Source organism: Cynocephalus volans, chromosome 2, assembly GCF_027409185.1.
Source record: "Cynocephalus volans isolate mCynVol1 chromosome 2, mCynVol1.pri, whole genome shotgun sequence".
In the NCBI taxonomy this organism is placed as follows: domain Eukaryota; kingdom Metazoa; phylum Chordata; class Mammalia; order Dermoptera; family Cynocephalidae; genus Cynocephalus; species Cynocephalus volans.
The window spans coordinates 202700352-202712795 of record NC_084461.1 but is presented as its reverse complement, the minus strand read 5'-3'; the positions used below and the strand labels follow the sequence as shown (position 1 = coordinate 202712795).

The 12444-nt window shown below is 43.4% G+C and overlaps 1 protein-coding gene across 1 annotated transcript in view; it reads left to right on the top strand.

The window, feature by feature from the left end:
- The window catches only part of CHEK2 (checkpoint kinase 2), a 35856-nt gene extending 28581 nt beyond the window's left edge, over nucleotides 1–7275 (top strand). Inside the window, exons 9-14 of the mRNA XM_063087743.1 lie at nucleotides 623–709; nucleotides 1467–1630; nucleotides 1851–1966; nucleotides 3004–3089; nucleotides 6132–6212; nucleotides 7153–7275. Coding sequence (XP_062943813.1) covers nucleotides 623–709; nucleotides 1467–1630; nucleotides 1851–1966; nucleotides 3004–3089; nucleotides 6132–6212; nucleotides 7153–7242 — 624 coding nt within the window. The 3' untranslated portion in view covers nucleotides 7243–7275. The remainder of the gene's footprint in view (nucleotides 1–622; nucleotides 710–1466; nucleotides 1631–1850; nucleotides 1967–3003; nucleotides 3090–6131; nucleotides 6213–7152) is intronic.
- Nucleotides 7276–12444: the final 5169 nt, after the last annotated feature.

Here is a 12444-nt window from a genome sequence, read left to right as displayed (position 1 = left end):
AAAAATATTAAGCTAAGTTGAGTGCAGATCAGTGGATATGGGAAATTTTTGTTTCCTAAAGAAATGTGATATAGTATGTTGATGTTTCTTTATTTGTTCATTTTTATATGCTATTTCAGATAATAGAGTTTTCAAAGACTAAGTCTTTGCATCGAGAAATGTTAACTCTTGGTAATTTACAAATATATGTTTTATAGATTCCCTTTAAAAATATTATTCTCAGGGTTGGAATAACCAAATATATAATTTTGGTGGAATTTTTATGTTCACCTTGGTATATTCTCAAAATATTTTACATCACCCATTTACATTTTTATTGAAGTTGACATCTTGTATTTCTGCCAACATGAAGGGATATTTATTATCTTGAAAAGTGAAATTAAAGGTTTACTGTCGTAAGTTGCTGTTTTCATTTTTCTGCTTTTTAAAGGTTTTCTTGAAAATAAATTTGTAAACACTAACCCCTTTTACCCAGCAGTTTTCTATGATTTGGGGGAATATGGTTGTGTGTGACATAGCTTACAGTTCCACCCAGCTGTTAGATGCGTGTGTAGTGGGAACTTTGTGCTCACGTACCTACTGTATAAATCCAAGGATCATGCATGCCTCCCTTTATGTGTAGTACCTTCACGAAAATGGTATTATACATCGGGACTTAAAGCCAGAGAATGTTCTACTTTCATCTCAAAAAGAGGACTGTCTTATAAAGGTAAGAAATTTATGTTCTGTGTGTCGCCCCTCCAGCAACTTTTTGTTCAGAAACTCTTTTAATTCCTCGTGTAAGAAGTGGGAGCATAAAAAATTGAGAATATGACCTTTCCACTCTTAGTGGTTATTTTACAGATCAGGTAATATTGCTCCTATCTAGATTCTCATGAGCACTTATTGATCTCCACTGTGTACAAGCCACCTTTGTGCTCAGAAGGAGGAAGGGAGGAGAAGTCTCAATGGACAAGTGAATCACAACCCCTGCCTTTCCCTGCCATCCATCTAAGACAGTGATTCTCAAGTCTGGCTTCACTGTAGAATCTACTGTTAGGATTTAAAAAAAAAAAAAAAAATCAAGCAGGCTGAATCTCAGAATCTCTGAGTGTGGCACCCAGATGTATTTTTTTCCAAGTTCCCCAGCTATTCCATAGTACAGCCAAGTTTGAGAAACTGGGGTCTAAGAAGAACCATGCATGACTAATTAGAATTCTAGAGTGTCTGTGATAAGGATTATAAACTTTTTGTAAGGTAACAGAGAAAGCCTGTCTTGAGGTTCCTAGGCTCAGAAACTTTATTTTAAGCAAAACTAAATACCTTAACTTGCAAAGACATGAATTTGTAGATTCCAGATTCACAACAGGTGTGAACTGTGCAATAGAATCTGCTCTAGGCTTCGTGTCTTTTAGGACTGGCAGACTATGTTAATCTTTTATTTTACAACATCATTAAACATTATTCCCTTTTGACCTTCATTTTAGATTACTGATTTTGGGCAGTCCAAGATTTTGGGGGAGACCTCTCTCATGAGAACCTTGTGTGGCACCCCCACGTACTTGGCTCCTGAGGTTCTTCTTTCCATTGGGACTGCTGGGTATAACCGTGCTGTGGACTGCTGGAGTTTAGGAGTTATTCTTTTTATCTGGTAAGAAAAGTTTTCATTGCTTCACAGTCTTGTGGGAGGTAATTAGATGAAATCATAAACATGTCCATGTAGAGAGGTTGTGTTTAATATAGGTCACTTTTTGACCATTGATTTAAAGAAAAATATGACTTTGATTATGCTGAAAAAGAAACCTATATATCCAAATGCCACTGAGAATGCCACTTGATTTCTTTTCCTTTCTCTTTCTACCAATATTAAGCCTTAGTGGGTATCCACCTTTCTCTGAGCATAAGACTCAAGTGTCACTGAAGGATCAGATCACCAGTGGAAAATACAAGTTCATTCCCGAAGTCTGGGCAGAGGTCTCAGAGAAGGGTATGGATACGAAAGGGTTAAGAATTTGTGGTTGGCTAAAACGTGTGTGTGTTGTGGTGGGAGTTTCTTTTCAAATTCCATGATGTTTTCTCCTGTCAATTCTGTTCTTATTTTCTTTTGTTAGTTTCGCACCATTTGAGAGGCAGAGGAAATTATTCAGAGCATTGGCTCTAGAGCCTGGGCTCAAGTCCTGGGTGTGCTACTTCCTAGCTGTGTGACCTTAGGCAAGTTATTTAACCTCTTTGAGTATCTATTTTCATTATTTGTAATTGGGACCTCACTAACCCCTGACTTAAAGGGTTTTTGTGAGTTAAGTGTAATGTACACAGGTGTCTGGTACCCATTTAACTTTTTAGTTATAAGTAACTTTTTAGTTACAAGGTTTCCTTTGATTAAGTAAGCATGTAAAAACTAAATGTCATTAATTACTTTGTATTTTATGATTTATGTGCAACTTTGTAATTCCCTGAAGAAAAAGTAGATTTTAAAACTAATTGTCAAATAATGTAACATAGGTGATTGTGTTAAATGGCAGAATGTTTAAGGAATAATATTGTTGGCAATACACAAGCCAGCTTGCAGTTGTTACTTGCTGGAGTAGTCAAGCTTTATTTTTGGCAAGTTTGGAGTTTCAGGGAGTCTCTCTGGGTGAAGAATTTTCACCATCAATCTGTGGGACCCAGGGAGAGTACGCCGTGCATCCTGAGTCTCTTAGAACTGGCTGGAAGTTCAGCTTTATTTAGTTTGAGCTTGAGTCCAGCAACAAGAGGGAGAACAGGGAGCTGAGAGGTTGTGATGTCCCAGCAGGAAGAGATGGGGAGTGTCATTATCATTCCTGAGTACTCAGAGTACTCTGAATACAGAAAGTGAGGAGGGTTAGGGGCCCCCTGCCCATTATGTCTGCTGAGTCCATGATGATCTCAGACTGTCTCTCCTTTCTCTGGATGGTGGCCTGTAATTCTGGCATTCTTTAGCATTGCTGATTTAATATGTTTATCCTTTTCACTGAGATTTGCCCAATTATCTTGTTGCTTTAGCTCTGGACCTCGTCAAGAAGTTGTTGGTAGTAGATCCAAAGGCACGTTATACAACAGAAGAAGCGTTAAGGCATCCGTGGCTGCAGGTGGGTGTGGGACAGTGCCTGCTAGCATAAAATACTTGAGGAGCCCTGAAATGTCTGGGAGAGATGAGTAAGAGAATGGAAACACATTTGCTTTGTTGGGTCTGTCTGATGTAATTGTTTCAAATTGAGCTTTAGGTATATAGGTATGTGTGTGTGTGTTTGGGGGCGGATACAACCTTTTCAGTGTTACTTGTGATTCTTGGATGGACAAGCTCATTTTATTGCCTGTTCTGCTTCCACTTGGCTGCCCCAAGTCTGCAGTTTGGCTATGTTCCTTTGAGAGATTGTTCTGGCTCCACCCCTAGCCGTATCCCCTCCTGGCGTGGGCTGGGCTACATTCCAGCCATCTTCATCCTTAAAGCAGGGAAGCTGAGGGAGGCATAGGAGAGGAGCCTCCCTGGGGATTTGGTATAAAGGGTCCCACTTTTTGTTCATGGCGAGTAGTGCCATTAGTGCAGGCTGTCACTCACACTTTCTAGCCTGCATTGCCTCCGCGTTCCTGCTGGGGGTTGTGGCTGCCATTATATTATGTGTTGACCTCATTTGGAACTGCCAGAGTTGAAAGTCCTTTGTGGCTTTGCTGAGTTAATCTTTGGTTTTGGAATTAGCCACAGCATCAGGCAGGTTTTCTGATGTCTGGTCTTCTGTTAAGTGCAGTTCCATTCAGCACAGCCATGCCCTTTCTGTTAACTCTCTTTTGGTGTCTCTATTTCCTGTGGAGCAGGGAGGACTTAACCAGGTAGTTTGAGTTAGAGGCTGTTACTCTGGGGATCCTTGGTCCAGGAACTCTTCGGACATTCCAACCTTAGCTCTGTAATTCTGGAACTCTGGGAAGACTGTCCCCATTCTCTTCCGACCCTCCACACCTAACAGTTTTGCTCAGGCCGCTCAGGTTGAGAACAACAAATCCTTAAAAAAAAAAAAAAAAAAAAAAGCAGATATATATGTGTTTTGGATGTTGCCCTGGAAACAGTGGTCCCCCCAGAAGAAATCTGTCAGATGATTTAGCATTCAATAGACCACACAGATTTGAAACAGCAGGACCCTGGAGAAAAGAAGTTTGGAAACAAAGGGTGCCTTTGCATGTGGGGATTTAATTTTGATGAGAAAGAGAAACATGCCTCCTGGCTCTTTTTATGTATCCTAATAGGGAAACTCTTGGGGTCCAAATGCAGAGGTAGAGGAGCTATGTTAGTTTTGAAAAAACTGGAGCTGGCCAGTTAGGCCTCTGAACAAAGTTTGCATCTGCCTGAAATTTATGAGCAAGCATAGCCTATTTTGCTTGTACTTTTTGTCTCAAAAGAAAACTGATATTAACAACCAAGGAAAAGGTTAAGTTCAGCTCTGCCACAGGGGTCTCACTTGAATACTCTTTTGTCCATCTTTTGTTTTTGGAGCAAAAGGTGGAGCTAACAGTGAATGAGATAAGGATGCAGATTGCCCATCTAAATCATCTGTTAGTGATAGCTTAGGTTTTATTTTGGGGAAATTCAGTATTTTTGAAGAAACCAAATGGTTTTGTGGGTCTGCCACTTGACTGAGTATTGGGAATGTGGATTCTGGTCTCTCTTTTGTCATTAATGGAGTGTCCAGTTTTGGGAGCATCTTTTATATCCACTTTTTGCCTCTTGTTTACTAGCTGAAATAGAGGATTCCTTCCTGCTTGCCTTCGAGGGATTTATAATTTAATATTTTTCGAATAGATTGTAAACATCTCCAAGGAAGGATATTTACAGATAAACTTTTCTACCTGAGCTCCTTTTTCATTTTATTGCTCATTGATGACTTGTTTTAAATATAGGCCTACATAGGCTTGTGGTCAGCTCTGTTTGGAGGCCATTCTGGGTGGATGCTGGGGTGTGAGTAGGCACAAGGGGAAATAAGGGATGGACTTTTGAGAATGACACTACTAAAAAAAAAAAAGAGAATGACACTACTCACACTGAGAAGTGAGATCCTAAGGCCACAAGAGAGCATGGAGTAGAATCCGGATAAGCTTGGCACTATCATAATAGGCAGTGGGAGCCATACAGAGTGACTCAGTTAAACAGGGATGGAAGCAGGTGGTTATTCTAGCTACTGGAGAGAGGAGAGATGAACCTGGTATTAGTCCTCTAGCAGTGTACATTTTCTGTATCCATCAAATAGCTGAATGTTGGAAGCCTTTGCTCCTGTGCCCTCTCCCCTTGCCCACCATGACACACTTGGCTTAGGGGGAGGAGGGGAGATTGGGTGAGAAAGTACATGGGGCTTTGGAATCAGGCAGCTTTGGGTCTGTGTTCTGCATACCACTTGTAAGTGGTTGAGCTGGGCTTCTGGCCAGCTCCAAAGCCCACATTCCTAGTCATAGCCTTAACAAAGGTTGGGAGAGCTGTACCAGGCCACCTCTCAGGGCTTTTGAACTCTGCAGAAGTGAGCATTCAGGAAGGTGGGAGCTACCCTCCTACACATCTGGGCAGGAGTTCTGTGTGCTCTGCCCACCACCCCCTCCTGCAGTATGAAACACCTGAAATGCTACATCTTTTTTCATTGTCTTTCTTTCTCATTGGACCTGAGCTCTGGGATATTGTGGGCTTTGAAGGTCTTCTGGTGACTTGTGTAGCACCTGCTGGGTGAATTTTCCTAGGTTACTGGGTTGGTTGTTAGGATGGCCTGGGTAACTAGCCTCATTACTGGCAGAGGCAGGGGTGGGAGGTGGTCCTGGAAGGATTCAGGGAACTCCATGGAGTTGGGCCCTGTCTCTGGCTTCCTGAGTGCCATCTTAGGAAGTGGTTCTCTGACACACCAGTAGCTCTTGGGCACATGGGTTTGATTCAGCCAGTGTTGACTGAGCACTGACTGTTGATTAGACTGCTCTGGGAAGGCAGAGGTCAGCAATTCACAGTCCCTTTGCTCTAGAAGCTTCAGCAAGGGGATGACTCTTGGTGGACAGACTGGATGTCTTTGCCTGCTTCCCTCTTTCCAAGGGCATCCTAGTTCTGTCATCCCAGGAACTTGCTTTCCCTCAGGCACAGACTACTTACGTTTTTAATTTCTTCACAGGATGAGGATGTGAAGAGAAAGTTTCAGGATCTTCTGTATGAGGAAAATAAATCAACGGCTCTACCGCGGGTCCCAGCTCAGGTATTCCTGATGATGATCATTAAATGTAGACTAGGTTTATGTCTTTTTTGGCAGCTGGCTGGTGCATGGATCCAAACGCTTGACCTTGGTGTTGTAATACCGTGCTGTAAACAACTGAGCTAACCAGCCAAACTGTAGGCTAGGTTTAAAGAGCTGATAGGCAAGGATGATGAGTTCGAAGATTCTCCTGAGTAGCAATTGCTTACCTTTTTTTTTTTCTTTTTATGTGTAATATAGTAGGTACTTTGTTTCAATTTGATCTGCTCTAGCACACTTAAAGAGATTTAATAATGCAGGGTATGTTTAATTTTAGAGAAGCCCAGCTAGGGATTATTATTCTGAAGTTCTCCTGCAGAGCAAGATCTGAAGACTATTTGAGGCTCAGTTTTAAATTTTTTGAAAAATTTAAAATATGGGTGAGCAGTTGATGATTCCTTGATTATAATTTTATTCTTCTAAAGTTCTTTGTAAGTATTAGTTACTGTCCATTCCTGTACTGCTTATTTTTGGTGAATGATAGCTCTCCTTTTTCCCACTGCTCCCTCCTAATTTTATAAATGGAAAGTGACTAAGGCAGAAAAAAGATTGTCTTCCCACAAAAGAGCAAGACTTGTAGCTCCAAGCGAGAGGTATTGTAGTTCCTTTAAACTTGGTAATTTAGGAGAAGATGACCAAGAGGAGACTGGTTCTGCCACTTACTTTCAGTATACATCCTTGAGTGGCTGGAAGCCACAAGAGAGAAATTTCAATTAAATAAGTGTGTCTGAGTCAAGGAGGGTATGATGGGGATTCAGTTATCAATGGTGACAACCAGTAATTCTTGATACTAGAAGTTTCACATAAAATGCCTCCAATTTACTGGAGGCATTGGGGAACTTTGATAATCTTAAAGAAGCCAGTGATTTTCTTTTGAGAATTCTCCTTTTTTCTTTATTTCCAGCCTTCCACTAGTCAAAAGCGGCCCCTTGAAGGGGAAGCAGAGGATGCTGAAAGCACAAAACGCCTGGCTGTGTGTGCTGCTATGTTGTGAACACTGTGGTTTTAACAGGAAAGAAATGAACCTTTTGCTGTACTGTCATCTTTCTTTTCTTTAAGTCTGTTTTTTATAGTTTGTGTTGTAATTATGGGAATAATTGCTTTTGCACAATCATTGATACACAATTAAAAACCTGATGGAACGTTGGCTTTGTGCTTGTGCTTGATGAACAACTCTTTAGTTGAATGCCTTTTTTATGTTTTAAGTTTTTGTGTGCCTTTCATCTGGAGCACCACTTGGCTGTCATCATCAGGCAGATTTTTCAGGATGTCACCCTGGTCTCAGCTGTAAGGGCTGAGTGCAACTTCTAAATGCCCCTTAGAAAGTCACAGGGAAGGGCCGGCCCGTGGCTCACTTGGGGGAGAGTGTGGTGCTGATAACACCAAGGCCACGGGTTTGGATCCCTATATAGGGATGGCCAGTTAGCTCATTTCGGAGAGCGTAGTGCTGACACCAGGTCAAGGGTTAAGATCCCCTTTAAAAAAAAAAAAGAGGGCCTAGCCCGTGGCGCACTTGGTAGAGTGCTGCGCTGGGAGCGCGGCAACGCTTCCGCTGCGGGTTCGGATCCTATATAGGACTGACCAGTGCAATCACTGGCTGAGTGCCGGTCACGAAAAAACGACAAAAAAAAAAAAAAAAAAGAAAGTCACAGGGAAAGGGGCAGAGTGTGTTTAAGGTGGAGTTTCAAGACTGGCTGGCTGCCAAAGTCCTCACTGAAATGGCAGGTACCTTGGTGTATACACCACAGGCCAGCTTTAAACTCTTATCCTCACCCTCATAAAGATACAGGTCCACAGTCTCTGAAACCTTGGGGCTAGAAAAGTTGTGAAATTCAGAAGTTTTCCAGTTTTAGGAAGATGATAGGACACATGTACTGTGTATTATGAGTAATAACTCAGTGGAGTTCTGTAACCAAACATTAATATTTCTGTAGCAAATATTCACAGTAAGAGGGGTAAGGAAAGATTTTAAGTAGTCTTATATCAGTTCAAATCAGTCTTTTCTGCCACAGTTATGGGTGACTCATTTTTCAGAGCTGCACTGGTTTTAGAAGAGGAGATAAGTTATGTGTTTATGTCATATTGAGTGCATAATGACCAGGTAGGCCCTGTGTAAAGACCTGCCCTTGGCTGATCTTATTCTCACAGTGATCCTATGAGTTCCTCCAACCACCTTCATGTTACAGGTGAGGAACCCAGGTTTAGAGGAGTAAGGTAACTTTTCCAGTGTCACACTACTGGTAAGTGGCAGAACTAGTACCCACTCAGGTGTTTCTGACTCTAAAATTAATGTTCCTTGTCTCCTCAGTCTCATATTAAATCAGAACCAGATGTTGACTCATACTGACAAAACCCACAAGAGACTGATGTCTAAATTTTGAATGTCAGTGTGTTCAATTGTTAGGAGCAGTGAGAGGAGTAAACACTCTTGTCTGCTCCTCAAGTGTGTTCAGTCCCTGCAGTCTGGCTGCAGGGACAGCCCTATGATCTGTGGAAGTTGGAACATCTCAGTGGCAAGGAACAGAAGCCCACTCACTACTTCATGGAAAAGGGGATTTATCTTAGGGTTACAAATGGCTGGGCCCAGGAGCCTTCAGGAGTGCAGGCAGTTCTGATGGCTGGTTCCTCTTTTCTCTTTCCAACCCACTGATTCTGCTTCTTTTGTAACTTTGCCTGGTTGATGCTAGACCAAATTGCTGGCCATGCTGTGAATTCAGTGCCGTGGTTCAGGTGCCACTGATGATTCAGCCAGGGCAGGGTCAAGGGCACACAACTGTTTCCCCAGGCACTGTGGGTGATGATGGTTGGCTATTTCCATTAGAAGGGTGTACAAGCATTCTGAGGCTTGGCTGGCTTGGTGTTGGGGGATAGATGGGAATTTAGGTGGTTTGCATATCTAAAGAAATGAGGCTGAGATGTCAAGTTAGATGGATTTTAACTCATTTGAATATTTAATGTGGATGCTGAGGTTTCCAAGGGCATTTTTCCCTCTTGGGGCAGTTAGCCAGCTCTTCTCTGTTTCTGGAGCACTTTGTATTAGCTCACCTGATTTTTATCTACCATAGTAGGTTGAATAATGGCCCCCAAAGTTGTCTTCATTCTAATCCCCAGACCCCAGAACCTGTAAATGTTTTCCTTTACATGGAAAAAGGGACTTTGCAGATGTGACTAAGTTAATGATCTTGAGATGGGGAGATTATCCTGTTTTATCCAGTGGGCTCACTGTCATCACAAGGATCCTTTTAAAGGGGACACAGGAGGAGTCAGAGTCAGAGGGGATGGCAATGTGATGACTGGGTGTCTTAGTCTGTTTTGTATTGTTATAACAGAAGACCTGAGACTGGGTAATTTATAAAGAACAGAGATTTATTTCTTACAGTTCTGGGGACTGGGAAGTCCAAGGTTGAGGGGGCTGCATCTGGCAAGGACCTTCTTGCTGTGTCATCCTATGGCTGAAGGCATCATAAGGGAGGGAGAGAGAGAAAGAGGGCCAAACTCATTCTTTTATCAGGAACCCAATTCTATAATAACTAACCCACTCCAGAGATAATGCCATTAGTCCATATTCATGAGGGCTCTGCCCTCATGACCTAATCATGTCTTAAAGGTCCCACCTGTTGCATTGGGTATTATGTTTCCAACATAAGAACTTTGGGGGACACATTCACACTACAGCACTGAGCAGATATTGGAGTGATGCGCTTTGAAAATGGAAGAAAGGACCACAGTCTGAGGAATACAGGTATCCCCTAAAGGCAAGAAAATGGATCCTTCCTTCAGAACCTCCCCAAGGAACCAGTCCTTTACAACTTGACTTAAGCCAAGTGAAACCAATTTCAGGTTTCTGACCTATAGAACTATAAGAATAAATTTGTGTTATTTTAAGCCACCCGGTCTGTGGCAATTTGTTACAGCAGCCATAGGAAATTCGTATACTCACCAATGGGAGACATCAGTTGCTGGTTAGGGGCCACCTAACATCTACTTCCTTTCCTAACCTTACTCTAATTTTCTTTTGGAGGAATTCTTTTCCCTGTCTCATGAAATCATGGGGTGGGGGTTGGTAAAGCTAAGTGTCTTGGCCCGCTCCCCCCCGCCGCCTTCTTCAGAAACTGAAGGGGTCCTGAGAAGTTCCTTCTGCTGTAGAGCTCCTCTCACTGGTCACCCAGCTGGAGGTGGGTGCAGGACTTTGCAACATGAGCAAATGGAGCTGGGATGGCAACATTAATGGTGGGAACAATATCGTGCTAACCTGAGCTCTGTACATGCTAACTTGGCTTTGGTAAATTACTTTAAATTGCTGATACTTTGTTACCTTATCTGTAAAATGGATGTAGTAATAGTACTAACCTTCTATGCTGTTGGCAAGGATTCAATGGAGGAATGTCCACAAAGTGCTTGGCATGTGGTAAGGGATTGGTTGATGTTGGTTGATATTGGCTTCCATCATTAAAGGTGGGTGAGTCACATAAGCCAGAGAGAATCGTAGAATGTTCTTAGGCAGGGAAGTAACATCATCTTTTCAGATCTTTTTTGGGCACACATGATGGGTAATTGGGTTGCTTTTGAACAAGCAGATTTGGGAAATGGTAGGTTTGGGAAGGGTGGTGGGTGCAGAGGTGGGAGGGCATTTCCCAGTAGCTGAAGTAACTGTCACTCCCTTTTGTAGAACATCCAGGTTGCTCGATGGTGGACCCACTGCATGCCTACATGATGGTGCAGTGGCTAGTTCGTGTTTGTGCCAGCCCTGCACCCGATGCCTCTTGTAATTGCATCCCCATCTTTCAGGGGGAGGCATCCTTTTTCCCACTCCCCTCTCCTCCCCACATTCTTATGGAGGGGATGACCCCTTGCTAGAGTGGCCCCATATAGCCAGGTCTGTGGCCTATCTGGCTGTGGTGATCGGTTCGGGCAGGGGCCCACATGGGTCCAATGAAAGTCAACCCTACGACTTCAGGTGGAACTATTGGGAAACATTCCCTGCTTTCTTGGGCAGATAGGAGCTAAGAGCTGTCCGGGGTATTATGTTTTCCACATAATGAGAACTGCATGAGAATGAAGTTATCACACAGGGAAGCAAGCCCTGAGAAATTAGACAAACTGAGGTGATTGTTTGAGCACCTGGATCCAGCTATGCCTGATTCAGTCACCACCCCAGGCCTTTTAAATGATGTGATCGGGTATGTTCCCTTTTTTTACTCCAGGCTGAGTTGAGTTTTTTGGTTACTTGGCCGTATGAAAAAAGGCAACCATTTACAAAGTCCGAGACTCTAGAAAATTCTTTTTTCTAGAAGGGCAAACATTCTTGCTGTTTTTCTGCCAACTTTTGGGTTTTCAGAGAGGTTTGGGGGAAAGAATGGAAAGCAAAGATGTGGGAAGAGTCCCTGCAGCCCCAGGGTTGGGTGAACTCCCAGCTAATTGTACCACAGGGTTCAGGAACAGAGCCCCTTTCATTAAACTTTGAGGAGTCTTGGATGGATAGGGCAAGAATTACACCAGTGAACCTCAGAGAGCTCGGTGTGTGCCAGATATTGTGCTCAGGGATGTACATGCATCGTCTCCCTGAAAGCTCAGGTCAACTCTGTGAAGTACTACTGCCACTCTCTCCCTTTGCACATATAGAAATTGAGCCTCTCTGGCTCGGTCAAAGTTTTCCAGTTTTCAAGAGATGGACTTGAACCATTGGTTCTTAACCATTAAAACTACGTAAAAGGTCTTGTCACCCAGTAACCACCTGGTAAGTACTAGGAACGGTACTGAGGCTTTATCATATTTCATTGAGTCCTCAGATTAAGGAGAAACAGGTCCCAGAAGACCTGACCCTAATCACTCAAGGATTAGTGGAGATTCGGGACTTGAGCTCAGGTTCTCTGACTCTTCTCGCGACGCGGGCATTCGTTGTGTCATCTACACTCGTGCAGGTGGCTCGCACACCTCCACGATGGAGATCTCAGCACCTTAGTGGCGTACTACTTCATGCATTTCTGGCGAGTAAGCCCCTCCTGGCTCGGACCGTCTCCCCGGGCCCCGCATTTCAAGCGAAGCGAAAAGAATGGTTCCGGGAAGGGGTCCAGGGGCCCGGCCCGGGGTGGTCCGCAATGCGGCAGGCGGCGGCGCTGAACAGGGAACGGCATGCCAGGCTGGACCGGCACGGCGGGAGTGGGCACAATGCCGGGAACAGCGGCCGGCTCCAGAG